Below are 19,151 nucleotides of genomic sequence, written 5' to 3'. Positions count from 1 at the left end.
ATGCTATAAAATATCATTTGGGGACTAAAACAAGATCTAAGCACAAAAAGATACAATAGATTTTTCACCTGTGTCTCTAACTAAAAGGGCTCACTGTAGCATATCTATAACACATGTTGCCTACACATTTTAAAAATCCACTGTAATTCTATATGCACATCTCACAAGGATACATATATTTTATATATGGAAAATTTATAATTTATTAACAAGTATATTATCTTGTTTGATACTAAAAACTTCATTAAAAGGAAATATTATTATGGCTCCTATGTTATAGATGAAAAGCCAAACACTTCCAAAGCCTCAATGATTTATCTGAGAAATTATTTGTATATAACATTGGTGAACTTAGCCTTGATTTTGTTAGATTTTAAGTGCATTACCCTTACGAACCTAACAATGATAACAGTGCCAATAATAAATATAGTAATAACTGATCTCTACTGAGTCCTTAGGTTATGTACCAGACACATGAATTAAGTAATTTACTCCATATAGGATATAACTTCCAAAATATAAATACATACAGACACATGCACAAAGACATAAGTAAGAATACCTGAATAAAACATTCACAAATACTGCTTTATGCACTGGTGGTCTGGGCCTTCTTTCTGAGATGTATGTTTATATGGGAGTGTTTGTGTATTATTGGATATATAGAGACATTCCAGAGATCAGCCAGGACTATCCTGTATATGCTGCTTCTTTAAGGAATACCCATGTTCTTCTCATGAAGACGTTGTAATTTTGTAACAGGAAAAGGGAAGATCAATGACCTCAGTGTACCTAATTGCATTAACAGAGTTTAAAGGATCTAAAAGAGGCACTCATTACACAAACAATATAAGATATGAAGGCGAACATTCGTTCAAACTATTTCTCTAGCTGGGTTCAGAAACGTATCTTAAAAGTAATTTCTTGGATACGTTTTTCAATTTGAGCCTTGTCACCTTTTCCTTTTAAGAGCATGGCATCATCTTTAGTCACAATGACCTCTCCAACTTTTCCTAAGTCCTGAGGCTGAACATCTTCAAGATTCAGAGTCAACCATTCTTCTCTGAACACTGCACCACCAGTAGCAATAGCCCTATCTTTAAGCTGGTTCTTTCTATTGTCACCAAAACCTGGAGCTTTGACGGCTACAACCTGAAGACCAACTTTTAGCCTATTCAAAACAAGTGTACTCAGAGCTTCTCCACCAACATCTTCAGCAATTATGACCAAGGGTTTAGGGTGAGCATTGGCAATTTCAAGAACAAGTACAATGGACCAGACACTAGAAATTTCCGTTTCACTCAACAGAACATAGGCATCTTGGAATTCACATTTCTGCCCTTTCGATGTATTAATAAAGTATGGAGAAATATAACCTTGATCAAACTTCATGCCTTCAATAATTTTTAATTCATCATTTAGTGTTTTTCCATCCTTTACTGTGATAACACCTTTTCTTCCAACCTTTTTCACTGTATCAGAAATGATGTTGCCAATTTCTTTGTCTCCATTTGTAGAAATGGTAGCAACCCGAGCAATTTCTCCAGGGGTCGTCACAGGTTTAGACTGCTTCTTAAGTTCAGCAATTACAGCATCAACAGCTAACATCACACCTCTCCTGATTTCCACTGAAAAAGTATCCAAGAAATTACTGAACAGTTAGATATCAAAACTAGTGAATATGAAAAGGAAAAACTGAATAAACATCTGGCAAAACTCTCAGATGGAGTAGCTGTGCTGAAGGTTGGTGGCACAAATGATGTTGAAGTGAATGAAAAGAAAGAGTTACAGATGTCCTCAATGCTACCCGAGCTGCTGTTGAAGAAGGCATTGTTCTGGGAGGGGGTTGTGCTCTGCTTTGGTGCATTCCAGCCTTGGATTCGATAACTCCAACTAATGAAGATGAAAAAAAAATTGGTATATAAATCATTAAGAGAACACTCAAAATTCCTGCAATGACCATTGCTAAGAATGCAGGTGTTGAAGGATCACTGATAGTTGAGAAAATTATGTTGAGTTCCTCAGAAGTTGGTTATGATGCTATGCTTGGAGATTTTGTGAATATGGTAGAAAAGGGAATCATTGATCCAACTAAGGTCATAAGAACTGCTTTATTGGATGCTGCTGGCGTGGCCTCTCTGTTAACTACAGCAGAAGTTGTAGTCACCGAAATTCCTAAGGAAGAGAAGGATCCTGGAATGGGTGGAATGGAGGTGGTATGGGAGGTGGCAATGTTCTAATTCCTAGAATAGCACTTTACCATTGTTAATGAACTGTGACAGGAAGTTCAAGGCAGTGCTCCTCAAGAATAACTTCAGAGAAGTCAGTTGAAGGAAATGAATGAAGAAAAGCCTGGCTGATGTTCAAGAAAATCACTATAACCATCAGTTACTGGGTTCAGTTGACAACATATAATGGTTTACTGCTGTCATTGTCCATGCCTACAGATAATTTATTTTGTATTTGTGAATAAAAAGACATTTGTACATTCCTGATAACTGAATGCAAGAGCCATGTACCATTGTACTGCTTTCAACTTAAATACTGAGGTATTTTTACTACTATTCTGTTAAAATAAGGATTTTAGTGCTTGCCATCACCAGATGAAAAGTTAAGAAGCAGCCTTTCGGTGGAGAGTAAGAGTAATTGTATACAAAGTAGAGAAATATCCAATTATGTGACAACCTTTGTGTAATAAAAATTTCTTTAAAGTTAAAAAATAATAATAATAATAATTTCTTAGAAGGGGGTGGCTGGGTGGCTCAGTCTGGGTGGTGTCAGCTGTGCTGACAGCTCAGAGCCCGGAGCCTGCTTTGGATTTTGTGACTCCCTCTCTCTGCCCCTCCCCTGCTTGTGCACTGTCTCTGTCTTTCAAAAATAAATACACGTTTAAAAATTTTTTTTAAATAGTAATTTCTTGGGGCACCTGGGTGGCTTAGTCGGTTAAGTGTCCAACTTCGGCTTAGGTAGATCTCAGGGCTCATTGAGTTTGAGCCCTGCATTGGGCTCTCTGCTGTCAGCACAGAGTCTGCCTCAGATCCTCTGTCCTGCTCTCTCTCTGCCCCTCCCCTGCTCTCGTGCACACTTGCTCTCTCTCAACAATAAACAAACATTTAAAAAAATAAAATTTCTTAAGAGTCTACTCACACACGCACACACATATGTACACATACACATATATACATTTTATATATATATATATATAAATTATACACACGTATGTATGCACACATATATATGGGTTACCTTAGTAGTAAGGGCTTGGTAATAGAGTAATATAATACATAACTGTTTTTCTGGCTTTCCTATTGGTTTCTCTTCCACCTGACTAAGAAAAGTATTTGCAATAACATTTTTCTTTTTATGTTACAGACAGTTTATGTTAACAAACAGGAGAATGGTAGTTACCAGGAGCTGGGGGTGGGAAAATTGGTAAGTGGTTGGTCAAAATATGCACTTAGAAGATGAATTGGTTCTGAAGATCTCATGCCCAGCCTTGTGATTAGAGTTAACAACACTGTATTATGTATTTGAAAGCTGCAAAGAGACGATATCTTAAATGTTCTCACAACAAAATGAAATGATAATTATGTGATCTGATGGAGGTGTTAGCTAACACCACACTAGTAATCACATTGCAATATATAAATGCACCAAATCAACACCGTGTACAGCTTAAACTTACACAAAGTTCTTTATCAATTATATCTCAATTTTAAAAAAGGAAAAAAATTAAGTACCAAACTTGGTAATTTATATATGGAGTTAAATTTATAGTAATATAATTCATAAGAAATTCTAAAAACATGTATGGATTTATGATTGGAGTAAATCTACTTATATACATATTTGTAAACATACTGAACAAATAATACATTAGGATATGATGCTATAGTTAGAAATGGAATGAAAATACAAATCTGAGGGGAAAAAAAGATGAGGTAAATCTTTCAACTGTTAAATTACTATGGTATTTCCACTCTACTGGATACATTTGAAAGAAGCATGTAATTATAGTAATATTTGTTATGTGTAAGTGATTACATCTTTGCAACTATTCAAGCTCATGACTAAAACTCTCAGCCATTTTTAAATGTGCAAGAGGGATGAAAAAACAAGTGCTCACAATCACTGATTATATCATTTCTGCTAAAGTACTTCTGAAAGGGCAGAGAATCCAAACTTCTGGTTTCCAGACAAGATTTCATAAATCTATTTTTCCATATTCGTCCCCACTAAATGCAACTATAAACTCTAGAAATGGTGCAAGAGACAAGCAAAGAATGTTCATAGCAGCTGTATTTGTAATGTATCATGGCATCTGCCTGATATCTTTCATCAGGCCAAAGGTTAAACAAACTGTGGTATACGCATACCATGGAAGACATGACATGACAAAATTTTAGAAATGGAAGACAGATTACTGGTTTGAACAGTTCAGGGATTGTAGGTGTGAAGCAGAAGGAAGGTGGGTATGGGTATAAAAAAGTAACAGGAGATGGGCGCCTGAGTGGCCCAGTAGGTTAAGCAACCGACTCTTGATTTTGGCTCAGGTCATGATCTCACAGTTAGTGGGATGGAGCCCCACATCAGGCTCTGTGCTGACAGTGCAGAGCCTGCTTGGGATTCTCTCTCCCTCTCTGCCTCTTCCCACCCTATCACTCTCAAAAAATAAATAAATAACCTTTTTTTTAAAAAAAAGTAACAGGAGAAATCCTTGTCGTATTACCAGTGCTGAATATCTGGACTATGGTGGTAGATATAAAAACCTATACAGGTAATAGAATTGTGTAGAACTTAAAAACTTAAAAACTTAACACACACATACACACACACAGATACACACACGTCCATCCTCCTTCAGCCTTTTCCATCATAGTTTAAGGGGACAGTGTTTTCCTTATGCTGTAGCTGTGATGAGCAGCCAAACTCAGATGAGAGAGAGCATACATTATGAGGACAAGACAAAATTCCTGTTTTCAAAGGCAGAAGCATCTTCAACTGTTTTCTCCCTATATAGTACAAGCAAGCAAATCTCACTGAAACTCATAGCTACATCAATGTGCAGAATGGGCCAAAAATGGCCTTACCTAAAATAAATTATAAAATGTAAAGTAAGTATTTTTAATAGGCTAATAACATTCCTTTCCTGACAATGTGTTAACTGATTTCTATACAGAACGTGATGCTTGGCTAAATCAGAACTTCTCAACAACATGGAGTACTAAAATAACTGCAGATCTAAATTTGGTTTATGAAAATAAAAAAACACACAAGGGAACTTATAAAAAGACATATCTAATGCCAGTATTAACATTCCAATATTAATTCTACAGATGGTAGACAAATAGAGACAAAAGAATGACATCTATGGAAGCACATTTTGCTAAGGAAAAGGAGGATCCACACAAGCATGTCTATCAATTAAAAAAATACTTTAAGGGGCGCCTGGGTGGCTCAGTAGATTAAGCATCCGACTTGGGCTCAGGTCATGATCTCACAGTTTGTGCGTTCAAGCCCAGCATCAGGCTCTGTGCCGACAGCCCAGAGCCTGGAGCCTGCTTTGGATTCTGTGTCTCCCTCTCTCTCTGCCCTCCCCTGCTTGTGCTCTGTCTCTCTCTCAATCTCTCTCTCAAAAATAAATATACATTAAAAAAATTATAAGTTAACTCTTAAATACAGAGGACAAACTGAGGGCTGCTGGAGGGGTTTTGGGTGGGGGGATGGGCTAAATGGGCACGGGTCGTTAAGGAGACTTGTTGGGAGGAGCACTGGAAATTATACACAAGTGATGAATCACTAAATTCTATTCCTGAAATCATTAGTATACCATATGTTAATCTACTTAGATGTAAATTTTTAAAAATTATAATAATAAATAAAATATAAAAAAAATTTTACTCTCAAAAGGTATAAAAAAAAACACGGTCAAAATAAAACAGGATGTAAGTCAAGGGAAAAAGAGGGAATACATGCAATTGTTGAACGTTTTTATTTTAATTAAAAATACCAGAAAACCAGTCTTCCATTTTTTGAACACCCATTTGCTAAAAATCTGACCATTAAGTTCAGCTATAAGGACACTATAGATACAAAAAGAAATCTTAGCCAGAGAAAATACAGAATATTATATTACTTTGACCCTTATTTTTATGTGAAGAGTGCTGAAAATGTCAGCATGAAATATGGAGAATACGTACCCAAGTAGAGGGATCTCTATTATTTTATTTCCTATTGAAATAAGTAGTTGGTCATAAGTGTCTTCATCCTTATCAGGATGGTATTCCACCACAGCTGTCATCTGAAGTCCAGAAGCAAGTGCTTTATCCAGATTGGTCAAAATCAGTTTGAACTTCATGGGGAGAAAAAAAAAATCAAATTATACATCTTAACTCCTAATAAGGAAATAATGTGAGCTACGGTAGCTAGAAGTGTCCATTAGTTCAAGAGCTGTATCAGGATATAGGCAATATTCCTTCCCTGAAAGCAAACACTTAATGACTGTGTGTGTGTGTGTGTGTGTGTGTGTGTGTATATACAGATTCTAGACCCTCCAGATACGCTTTTTTTTTTTTAATGTTTATTTTTGAGAGAAACAGATGCTAACAGGGGAAGGGCAGAGAGAGAGGAAGACAAAGAATCCAAAGCAGGCTCCAGGCTCTGAGCTATCAGCACAGAACCTGACGCGGGTCTTGAACCCACGAACAGTGAGATCATGACCTGAGACAAAGTCAGACGCCTATTGAGCAACCCAGGCACCCCTCCAGGTATGCTTTTAACAGTACATGGACTAAAACTGACAATGTAGTCAGTTGAGAAACATGTAAATGCTCACAAGCTCATTTAGAAGTATGAGGTACTTCAATACAGAACAAAGGGAGAGCAATCTAATAATAATTATCTATTATTAAATAATAGATAATCTAATAATCTTAAACACATACATTTATCATTTTATATACTTTTTGTATGGGGACTTAGAATTCAGAACTTGGAGCAAATATAAAAAAGGAATAGGATACGAGGGGAAGAAAAACCACTTTCATTCTTGTAAAACATTTGCTAGACTCCAGGACAAATATGAAGGGAGAAAGTGAAGGAGAGAATTACTATGTGTTGGAGACCCACAATAAGTCAAGCATTCTACATCTCTTATCTCACATAAGACAGTTCTACAGTCCTATAAGGCTGACGTTAAGGCTCCCAGAATATAGATGAGTAAACTGGGACTTGGAGAGCATAATTAACGTCTAAGGTCACTCTAACAGGATTCAAATCACACATCTATGTGACTCTGAAATATAAGCTCCTTCCCCATAAGTGGAAAAAGTCCCTCTCCTGAGTACATAATCTCTTCAAGGAAGCAGACTATACACCCCTAGAAAGTTAAATAATACAAGTCAAGAACTAATTAAGTGTCTTATGAGTACTGGAGACATAGGTATCACAAAAGTCCATGAGAAAGCATGATTACCATTGGGCTAGAAAGGAGTGTACTTGGCCTAAGCTTAAAGAATGGATGTAAAAGGTGGAGAACAAGCAAGTAAGGTGCTCCCTATGGGGAAGGAATATCTCGGACATAAGCCAAGAAAAGAATAAACAGAACAGTCCTTCAGCAGGCAACTAATAAGCTAGCCTTGCTGGGCAAAGAGCTCAATCCGTAAAGATGGAGGTCATGTTGAAATTAATTATCCAGGGCTTTTCATGCCAGGCTAAATCTAAGCAGTACTTTCCAGCAACGAAGGACACAGAGCAGTGGAGTGATTTGTTGATACCAGTGGTCTGAAAGCTTCATACTTCCAGCAAACTTCTGATACCTCAAAACTATCACAGTTCAACTCTGAATCCCCCTGCAATTACAGAACAGTAAGAAAACAAGGGATAGATTTTTCCCTGCATAAGCCTTTGGGTGTTACAAGTGCATGTATCAGATGTGACTATTTTCCTTTAAAGAAGCTGTATCTTGGAGAAAGGAAACCATAGCTTCAGCAGCATGTGCTTTTGGTCAAACTACAAGTTGCTGAGCCCTGTGAATGGTATACAAAGGTGTATAAGGCACCACCCTTACTCAGGAGCTGACGGATGGTAAAACTAACATTTACTAGGAGTCATCAGGACACAAGTCCAAACTATAATCAATGCCTGATAACTGGTATCCAGCAGGGAAGAAATAACTTGGAGATAATATAAGACTTACAGAGAAAAAGAGAACTCAATTTGTCCCTTAAAGATGGGTGGGATTTGGAAACAGGTGATTCTTGCAGGAGGTGGGAATGAAAAACACGGGTCAAAAGAAAAGGGAGTCTGAGCCATGGAGGTAAAAGGGGACAATTCCAAGTAAGACTGGCCTGACTGATGCAGAAGCCACACAAGTTAACAAAACACTAAAGATAAGGACTGTGTCTTCTTCATTTTCTACCAGCAACCCACAGTAGATGGCATATAGTACTACATATGGTTCATAATAGGTCATCAACACAAAGATAATGCAGCCTCTTGAGCCAGGGTTGCAAACCAGTACTACTGTATGTTAGAAGCATCATTTTGTAAGTAATTATAAATGGTGATGATGACAATCTTCTTTATACAGCACTTTTTCTTTTCTCCAAGATAGTTAATACATTTTTTTCTAATCTATCTTCTTCCTAATTCCCTTTATATCTATGAAGGATCAGGAGAGCACACCATGGTCTTGCAACAAAGAGAAGTTCACACTAATACTGGGCTCACGGCTTTGGCCTCTAACTGGTAAGCTTACCTGGCCATTCTCTTGTGTCCAGATTTGTGGTCTAAATAGTTTTCCTTCTTAACTCTTGATACAAACTAAAATGAATTATATCATTTATCTCCTGACTGCACAAAAACCACCCATATAAGTGTCTCCTGGACATCCATAAAATAGTGTTTGCCCACATCTGGGATTTACTGCCAGCCTGAATTTTAGAAGAAAAGTATTTTCAGGTATACATTCAATTGTTCAATAAATATGTAGTGACGTAGTGAAATTATAAAATTTTTCCCTTATTTTACAGTATTTGGAGTAATTAGGTCATTTTTGATTTAAAAAAGAGTTAATAGCCTCTCACGATATTCCATTTTATTACAAAATACATGTTACTATTGTTAAAACATTCAAATATAAAAATGAACAAAGCAGGATTCCATTTATATGAAACTCAAAAACAAGCAAAACTAATCTGTGGTGTTAGAAATCACTACAGTGGTCACCTCCATGGAGTGATTACTCCAGGTACTGCAAGGAACCTTCTAGAATGCTGGAAATGGAAATTCTACGACTTGACCCAAATGGTGGCTACATGGGTGTATAAACACATAAAAATTCATCAAGCTTTACTTTCGAGATTTGTGCACTTTAGTGTAGGTAAAAAGTACAATTTTTTTTAAGTGTAAAAAGTAGAACATGAAAGTCCTTTTTCTCATTATCCTTCTACTCACTACCGTGCATTTTTCTATGTATATACAAATAGATGTAATTTTAACAACAACAAAAAATCGTAGATACCTTTCCATTTCTGTACCTAGAAATCCAGGTGCATTCAATACTACTTATCGTTAAGAATGTCCCACAAAAAAAAAAATACTAATAAGGTTATTTATCACTTACATATCAAAAATTCTTATCACCTTTCCTATATCAAAAGTCTCCCTGACAGCAAACTAATATTCATCCTTTCACACACATGATCTAAAATGACAGCGAGATTGAAATAGAATTCTGTCAACTTTGGGGGCCTGGAAGGTTCAGCTGGTTAAGCATCCGACTTCGGCTCAGGTCATGATTTCGCAGTTAGCAAGTTCGAGCCCCCAGCTAGGGCTCTGTGCTGACAGCTCGGAGCCTGGAGGCTGCTTCAGATTCTGCGTCTCCCTCTCTCTCTGCCCCTTCCCCGCTCACACTCTGTTTCTCTCTCCCTGTCTCAAAAATAATAAACATTAAAACATGTTTTAATTTAAAAAAAGAATTCTGTCAACTTCTAAGTCAGAAGATGGAGACAGCCTCTCGGAACATTAATTTTACTCATGATCTTTACTGACTCCCCCAGTTTCTAAGTCCTGTAAGGGTAGGGTTGTGTTCATTTTAGATTCCTCACACCTACAGCCTATTATACAGTAGGTGCTCAACAAATGTTTGTTGGAACATGACATAATAAACCTTTCCACTATCCTACTGCATCTAGAGTAATCAGGCACTTTATGACTAAAGGGTACTTTAGAGAATTTTGTTGATGTAATTCTACAGTATACAAGCACAAATTCTGGGGTTAGGAGACAGACATGAAACCCCCTTTCCCTTCTTTCCAAACGCAAGATGAAGAAGTTGGGAGGTTCTAGATCAACTTTTCCCCACTGTGTCTCCGTAACCAAACAAAAAGTAAAAACAAACAACAAAACAAAACAAAACAAAACGGCTAGCACGCGTATGCACTGAGACCTAAATGGCCGCTCCCTGGGAAGCTCAATCCTGCCCCTCCCCCCCCCCTCACCCCGCCACACTCCCGCAGAAGCCGGCGTCTACTCTCCGGGACAAAGCAGGCGCCCAGGTGGGGAGGCGGTCTCAGAGCCCTGACGCTCGGGAGGTCCGGCTCCTGCACCCCCGAGGGTGTTACCTGTGGCTTGAGTGGTTCCTGAAACCGGATTTTCTGGTTGCAACGGCCGAGGTTGTGTACGGTAACCGGCAGGCGGTACACCCTCCCGGCCAGCGTGTCCAGGAACTTCACCTCCGAAGGGGTCACCCGCAGCTGCACCTCCTTCTTTGGGGTCTCCACGTCCCGGGAGATGAAGGAGCCCCTCTCAGTCTCCATGGCGGCCTTGTAGGTAGCCTGCGAACAGTAGCTGCCTTGATTTACAGAGGGCTAGCGTGGACGCCGTCGCTAGGCAACCGACAGACGCCTCACGCTCGCCTCAAGCTCCACCCTCATTGGCTCAGCCCAAACTTTGTGCGTTGGCTTATAGAATGCAGGCACGTGGGGAAGGAAAGAACCCAGGGATCGCAAGTGTCACCAGAGAAGCTGGAAAACGTTCTGTGACAGCCCAAATCTCACTTCGTTCTGGCCTGTCAGGATTTTAAGATGGCATTGGCGGGGTGGGGTAATTTTCCCGGACCTCTCTTAAGACTAAACTTAAAGAGCAAAGGAAGTGATGTGCCCGCCAAGTCAATTAAAGCAGCAAAACTAACAGTTAACAGAGGAATTCAATGGAAGCAGAGTCAGGACCCCCTAGGTGCCCTGCTCACTGGCCTTTAGGCTATCGTTTCTCAAAAGGTAATAGCAAACCTCTAGATCTTTTGTTAAAATGCAGATTCTGTTTCAGTAGATCTGGGGCGGGGCCTAAGATTCTGTAGTTGTAGCAAGGTCCCAGGTGATTCCAATGCTGCTGCAGGTCCTGGGACCACACACTGAGTATAGAAGCTTTAGAAGTTTTGTTAATTACTCCAGGTATTAAGTTTCTTCATTTGTGAAACCAAGGGGCTGCTCAAAAGGTTGAGATCAAACCTCTTATCTAGCTAGATGAGCATCCTCCCAACAGTCCTAGATTCACACTGCCCAATCATTAACTTCATCCTTGATCTGCTGTGATGGTCTTAGGGTTTCAAAACATAGTAGGTTAGTGGCATTTCCCTGCCTTAAATCTTCTTCTTATCACTTTACAACAAGCTGCTTTCTACGGACTTTTATTAATTTGGAGTCAAGCTCTACAGATATATCCATATACTGTGTAATTATATATATAATACTTACGTTGAGGGGCTCCTGGGTGGCTCAGTCAGTTAAGCGTCCAACTTTGGCTCAGGTAGTGATCTCCTGATTCATGGGTTCCAGCCCTGCCTCAGGCTCTGTGCTGGCAGCTCAGAGCCTGGAGCCTGCTTCGGATTCTGTGTCTCCCTCACAATCTGCCCCTCCCCTGCTTGCACTCTCTCTCTCTCTCAAAAATAAGTAAACATTAAAAAAAAATTTTTTTTTGAAAAGTAAAGAAAAAAGAGTCTGAATGCAGACCAGGAAAACCTATTATAGTGCTTAGAGTAACGACTTAGAAACAAGATCTATTGAGGTGGCTCAGTTGGTTAAGCCTCTGACTCTTGATCTCGGCTCACTCATTGATCTCACCGTGCATGAGATCAAGCCCAGAGTTGGGCTCTGCGCTGACAACATGGAGCCTGCTTGGGATTCTCTCTCCCTCTCGCTCTCTGCCCCTCCCCCACTCACTGTCTTTCTCTCTCTCTCTCAATAAATAAGTACACATTCTTAAAACAAACAAAAAAAAGAAACAAAGAAATAAGCTATTGAAAGAAAATAAACAGAACTTCTCTGAACACAGGAGTGTTAAAAGTGTAGCAACTGATGTGTTTCAAGAATAATTTGAAAGTGGGTAGTATATAATGAAATTCACGAAAGTTACATATGATGAAAATTTCATCCAGATGATGAAAAGCCACACCAATGAGAATAAAGTGATGGCACTAAGGCCCAATAAGGTAGAACTGCATGACTTGGATGGCCATGACTAGGACCAAGAATTCTTGTCCCCTTCAAGGTGCACCCAGCTAGACTAAAAATCAAATTGACAAGAGACAAATTAACACGAGAAAAATCAAATTTAAAGCATACATATGGGGAACCCACCCAGACATGAAAATTCCAAAGACAATCCGGCAAAATGAGGTGTAATATCATCCTGAACTGAGGAATGGGGGTAGGGGCCTGGGACTTCAAAGGGAAGGAATGCACCTCACCAGGTGGTAAGTAAAGCAGATGTTTAGAAATACATGTTTCTCCTGCCATGTATATAGATGGATCACTCAGATAAAATTTATCTCTGCTCATAACCATTATTCTGAGAAAAACCTTCCATTTAGATTCCTCTATGTCACTAAGAGAGGGGCAAAAGTTTCCCTTGAGCTCCTAAGGTCTCAATTACCTTCAGCTCAAAATAATGTTCAGGCCAAAGTGGCTGTCATGGGCAGCCTGCCCTCAGACCCTACAGTTTCTTACTCTGAAACTTACCTGAAGTTTCACACATTAGAAGTTAAGCTGGTAGGTTGTTTCATCTCGCTGAACTACCTCTTACTCCTGAAAATAAGTCAATTTGGTCACACTTATTTCAGGAGGCAGTGATGCAGGTATATTCTGAAAGGTAGGCCCATGGTTCAAGTAATCAGGTATTAAATAAGATGTGTTTCTGTGGAAACAAAAGAAAAATACTGGTTACTGATTGGATCAAATGCTAAGCCACTTTCTGGGTTCTGAGGGTAGCCAATTGAGAAGATGCCTAGACGTCAGATTCAAAGCATCTTCAGTAGAGTGAGGACAGGTAGTAGAAATCTCACAGATCTTCCTAGTTTGCAGTTGAAATGTCTCTGGTGATTTCTGAATGGCCCTCTGAGCAATAAACACGAAGATTGTCTATATATGAGCTATTGTGGCAATTTCTCTGAAGTTTATATCAAGTCATTTATGTTTAGTTTGCAGGGCTTCAGGAAAAAAGGCAGTTTTAGTTCTCAAATGATTCTAAGTCAGAAAAATGGGAGCAAAGCCAAAATGTTAGTTTGGAGAGTTCTGGCCAGGCATTGGAGGACACTAGAAGAAATCAGGATCTAGCCCACTTTATAATAAATAGTTTTAAATCTACAAAGGTATATTATTGAAACATATTTTCTCTCTACAAATCACCCTCATTTTTACCAAAGCCAGCCAAATTAACATTGTTTGCAAAATAAGTCTAGTTGCAAAAAATTGGCCTGATTATTTACATAAGTCCAGTAAGAATAGTGGTTCACCGTACAGGCTTTTTAAAACCTTTGTTGCTGGAACTTTTCATAAGGAATCTCTAGAGTGAACTTTTAATGGATTCTCGAGGCTGAAAGCCAAGCTAAATATTTGCCATCAGACTTCACCTGCAATACCTATGGATTTGGGTAGATTCCTCTCTTTTGGAAGTCCCCAAAGTATCCTGAGGTTCCCACACCTGCCAGGAAGTGTCTTTCTTTACTCACTGGGTAAGGCTGCTGGGAATTTTGTAAACAAGGTATCAGGCTAAGATTTCCAAGGGGTTTCATTGACATCATAAGGTAAAGAAGCTGTCTGGTCATATCTGAGTCTATACATGTCTTTCTTAGATAAGACATTCCAGTCAAAGCCTTGGTGAAATAACCTGTGTTTCCAGTTGTTCCCTGTTATAAGGAGAACAGATTCTTGCAACGCCTGGGTGGCTCAGTGGGTTGAACATCTGACTCTTGGTTTTGGCTCAGGTCATGATCTCACAGTTGTTGGGTTTCAGCCCTGCATCAGGCTCTACAGCTAACAGTGCACAGCCTGTTTGGGATTCTCTTTCTCTCTCTCTCTCTCCCCCTCCTTTCCTCTCCCTCTCCCACTCTGTCTCTGTCCCTCCCCCATTTACCCTGTCTCTGTGTCTCTCAAAATAAATAAACTTTAAAAATACATATTTTAATAAAATAAAATAAAAATATATATCAAAATATATTTTAACCAAATAAAATAAATAAGTTCCATGTTGAATTTATGCAAATAAACATATTGCCATAAAAATATAAGAATACTCACTGAGAGTTTCTGAATTCTGGAGGGTTCGGGTAGGGAAAAATATAAATGTTTCAATTTGTTCAAAAAGGTATATTTTGTCAAATTGCTCTAAGTCAGCTTAAGAGAAAACATTTTCTTAAATCTGGAAAAAATAAAACATTTTTAAAGAGTCAGCAATGTTTCAAACAAAAAGTCATAAAAAGTATAATTATCTTCCTCAGTTTATTCAGTCCCATGTTATTATTTCTGGTTCTGCTTGAATCTAATTTTTCTACTACCTCCAAAAGTTTTTACCTAGTTCAGTTTTATGATCTTAAGGTTATCAGAAGCTTTTACTCAATTTTTTCCTTAGGTCTCACAAAAGATGAAGCACATGTGCAAGAAACTTTTATAGAGGCATGTAAGTACAAGTACAACTGTCTATAAATGATAAAAGACTTAAAAATGGCCATGGTTAAAGATCTGATTAGAGTTCTTTGCAATGCAATTGAAAAGGAAATTTGGTTATTTTTGTGACACATAGTACTTCAAGATAATAATATACCAAGACATCAGATTGCTGGAAGTTTCATATAATTCTTAGAAGATTTGTGGGGTTTTTTAATGTTTTATTTACTTTTGAGAGAGAAAGCACGAGAAGGGGAAGGGCAGAGAGAGACAGGGACAGAGGATCTGAAGTGGGTTCCTCCCTGACAGCAACAAGCCCGACGTGAGACTCAAACTCACAAAATGAACCATGAGATCATGACCTGAGCTGAAGTCGGACGCTCAACCAACTGAGCCACCCAGGAGCCCCAAAAAACCGGCTTTAATAACATATCTACATAAATATAATCACTTATTAGACAATGTTTCCTGTGTAATCTAACATACCCAATAAGCCTACTTGGTTTAATTTCTCACATTTTTAATTTTTTTAAAAGGTTTATTTATTTTTGAGAGAGAGACAGACAGACAGACCTCGAGCAGGGGAGTGGCAAAGAGACAGGGAGACACAGAATCAGAAGCAGGCTCCAGGCTCTGAGCTGTCAGCACAGAACCCAGTGCGGGGCTTGAACTCAGGGGCTTTTGAGCCGTGAGATCATGACCTGAGCCGAAGTCGTCCACTTAACCAACTGAGCCACCCAAGTGCTCCACATTTTTTTTTTTTTAATCTTCCAGTGGCCCACTGGAAACTTTCAGTTAGATTGTGGTCAAAAGACTTTATTTTATAATTTAATTTTGGGAAGTATGTGAAAAAAATATCAAAAATTTTGAACATTTGATTGAATAGGATCACAAATCATTATGAACCAATATTTCATTATCCATTTAACCAAAGAGACAATAAAAGATATCAAAGGCAAATACAGGTTACATAGTTGTGAGCAAAATTTTGCTCTTTTAACATTCAGATTCAGTTTTCTTAAGTACCAAAGACCTGAAAAATATAGAAAATTATTTTGGCAAACATATTATCATTGTTTTTTAGACAAATAACTTAAAAGGTAAAGAAAAACTTTTATTTATAATTTCTTATGAAGATATTGGGTAGGAAGAATTTACTTTGCCTTTCAACATCCCTCTAGTTGGACTAAGAATCAAATTGACATAAGACAGATTAACAGGAGAAAATCCAATTCCATCGCGTACATATGTACGAGGAATCCACACACACATGGAAATTCCAAAGACAGGCAATGCGATGCCTATATGAGCTAAGAAGACGGGTAGGGGTCTAGGATTACCAAGGGGAGAAGACCATTAGCAAGAAGGTGAAAGGTGATGCATGGAAAACAAAGGTTTCCCCATTCTGCAGGTAAGTTTCTTAGGCAAAAAGGAATCTGTGTTAATACTTTTCTTCCTGATACAAGCAACTAGTTGAGAGAGAGCTAAAGAGCTTTTCCTGAATCTGCTGGGTTTTCATTACTTTTAATTTAAAATAATGTTCATGCCAAAACGGCTAATCTTGACACTATCTACTCTTGGTCCCTAGAAAGCAAATCGATAGTTCAAAAAAACTTTGTACTTTTAACAAAAAGAAAACAAAAACTCTGCACTATTGTACTTTTGACATTAAAATACATTTATGTATTTAAACTTATCTTAGAGCCAGTCCTAACCACACATAAAAATTCATTTTCTAAGATTCTTTCTCCATAAACCTCCTACAACTTTCGTTTTTACATTCAGGTTCTGTCCTGAGTTTTTCCTCTTTATTTTCTAATGTTTATTTTTATATTCTGAGAGACAGAGAGCACACGCATGCACATGGGAGAGGGGCAGAAAGAGAATCCTAAGCAGGCTCCACATAGTCAGCACACAGCCCAACGCGGTGCTCAAACTCACTAACTAATCATGACCTGAACTGAAATCAAGAACTGGATGCTTAACCCATTGAACCACCCGGATACCCCCAATCGGTACGCTTTAAGTCACCAGTGTCACTTTAGCACAAAATTATTTTCTTTTCACTCCACTAACATATATTTCTATTCCTCATATTTTTTCTTACCAAAACACGTATTTTATTTTCCTCACATATAGAGTTGTTTCCCCTATTATTTCCGGTAGTCTTGATTACACATATTGAATTCTTAATGCTTACAAACCTTAATTTCTAGTAAAAACTAAGTAGTAAGCAAGTGTGAACTCCGTTACACAGAAATTCTTTAGATTGGCAAATTTATGAATATAGTTTAAAATTTTTAGAAATGTTTTTCATAGTACAATCCCTCAGCAAAGCATAAAACGTGTTTACTAACAGTCTCAAATTTATCTTTAGTTTCTCTACAAAAAGACAAAAGTTGGGGTGCCTGCGTGGCTCAGTCAGTTAAGCATCCAAATTCAGCTCAGATCATGATATCACAGTTCATGGGTTCAAGCCCAAGTCAGCTATGCTGACAGCTTGGAGCCTGCTTCAGATTCTGTTTCCCTCTGTCTCTGCCCCTCCCGCGCTATCTCTCTCTCTCTTTCTCTCTCTCTCAAGAATAAATAAATAAACACTTAAAAGCAAAATAAAAAGACAAAAGTTTATAAAATACGTTCAGTACTTAATGTTTCATTATTTTATCTTACTGGAAAGGATCTAAATTATCAATGAATTTACTCATCATTTAACTTAGCAAAACCTTATAGTTTAAGTTACCAAAGATTCTGGAAGCTATTTAAAAGTTGACCTACAAATCTTTTAACCTATTTAATTAATTTGTTCTTAACAATTATGCTTAAATTACCCACAAAACTTCATGAGGCATTAAAGTCAAATATTTTTCAGGGATGCCTGGGTGGCTCAGTTGGTTGAGCTTCTGACTCTTGGTTTTGGCTCAGATCATTATCTCATGGTTTGTGAGTTCAAGCCCTTTGTTAGGCTCTGCACTGACATTGTGGAGACTACTTGGGATTCTCTCTCTCCCTCTCTCTATACCCCTACTTCGAGTGCACCTGAGCCCTCACTCTCTCTCTCTCTCTCAAAAATAAATAAACTTAAAAAAATAAAGAAATAAATAAAATATATGACAAAATTTATTATTTCAAGGGACAGCAAAAGATCGTAAAAATGTGCTTTAAGTTTCAGGGTGGGGCGCCTGGGTGGCTCAGTCGGTTGAGCATCGCACTTCAGCTCAGGTCATGATCTCGCAATCTGTGGGTTCGAGCCCCGCGTTGGGTTCTGTGCTGACAGCTCAGAGCCTGGAGCCTGCTTCGGATTCTGTGTCTCCCTTTCTCTGTGCCTCTCCCCTGCTCATGCGCTCTCTCTGTCTCAAAAATAAATTAAAACATTTTTAAAAAATTAAATTTAAAGTTTCAGGGTAATTGCTATTTAAAATTTACCTTTTTGTGTTCATTTTTATTTTTTTAAGTGTATTTATTTTGAGAGAGAGAGAGAGAGAGAGAGAGAGAGAGAGAGTGGGGTAGAAGCAAAGAGAAAGGCGGGGAGAGAGAGAATCCCAAGCAGGCTCCACACTGTTAGCACAGAGCCCAATGTGGGGTGCAAACCCACAAACCATGAGATCATGACCTGAGCCAAAATCAAGAGTTGGATGCTTAACTGACTGACCCACCCAGGTGCCCTTGTATTAATTTTTAACAGACAATACAGATACATACTACAAAATTCAAAAAGAATATAGAGTAAAAAGCAAATTTCCAGGTCAACTAGTTCCCCTTCTTAGAAGTAGCTGTCATTTCCAGTGTTTTTATTATCATGCCAGACTGTTCTATGCCCATATAAGCATATGTCTCTATGTTTTAGGAAAGTTTATTTTTTAAGTTTTTATTTAAATTCAAGTTAGTTAACATACAGTGTAATCTTAGTTTCAGGTATACGAGATAGTGATTCAACACTTCCATACATCACCCAGTGCTCATCATGACAAGTGCTAGCCTTAATCCCCTTCACCTATTTCACCCATCCCCCATTAACTCCCCTCTGATTAACCATCAGTTTGTTCTCTATAATTAAGAGTCTGTTTCTTGCCTTGCCTCTCTTTCTTTTTCCTTCTGCTCTTTTGTTTTGTTTCTTAAATTCCACATGAGTGAAATCATATGGTATTCGTCTTTGGCTGACTTATTTCACTTAGCATGATACTAACTCCATCCACGTAGTTCCAAATGGCA

At 38.2% G+C, this 19,151-nt stretch overlaps 1 protein-coding gene across 2 annotated transcripts in view; it reads right to left on the bottom strand.

Moving 5' to 3' along the window:
• The window catches only part of CFAP47 (cilia and flagella associated protein 47), a 545,688-nt gene extending 534,577 nt beyond the window's left edge, over positions 1–11,111 (bottom strand). For both annotated transcript variants that reach the window (XM_053202225.1, XM_053202224.1), the window contains exons 1-2: positions 10,626–11,111; positions 6,201–6,352 (exon numbers count right to left, since the gene is read on the bottom strand). In XM_053202225.1, coding sequence (XP_053058200.1) covers positions 6,201–6,352; positions 10,626–10,820 — 347 coding nt within the window. In that variant the 5' untranslated portion in view covers positions 10,821–11,111. The remainder of the gene's footprint in view (positions 1–6,200; positions 6,353–10,625) is intronic.
• Positions 11,112–19,151: the final 8,040 nt, after the last annotated feature.

The sequence above is a fragment of the Acinonyx jubatus genome, chromosome X (assembly GCF_027475565.1).
Source record: "Acinonyx jubatus isolate Ajub_Pintada_27869175 chromosome X, VMU_Ajub_asm_v1.0, whole genome shotgun sequence".
Taxonomy (NCBI): Eukaryota; Metazoa; Chordata; class Mammalia; order Carnivora; family Felidae; genus Acinonyx; species Acinonyx jubatus.
This window is presented reverse-complemented; position numbering and strand designations above follow the sequence as displayed.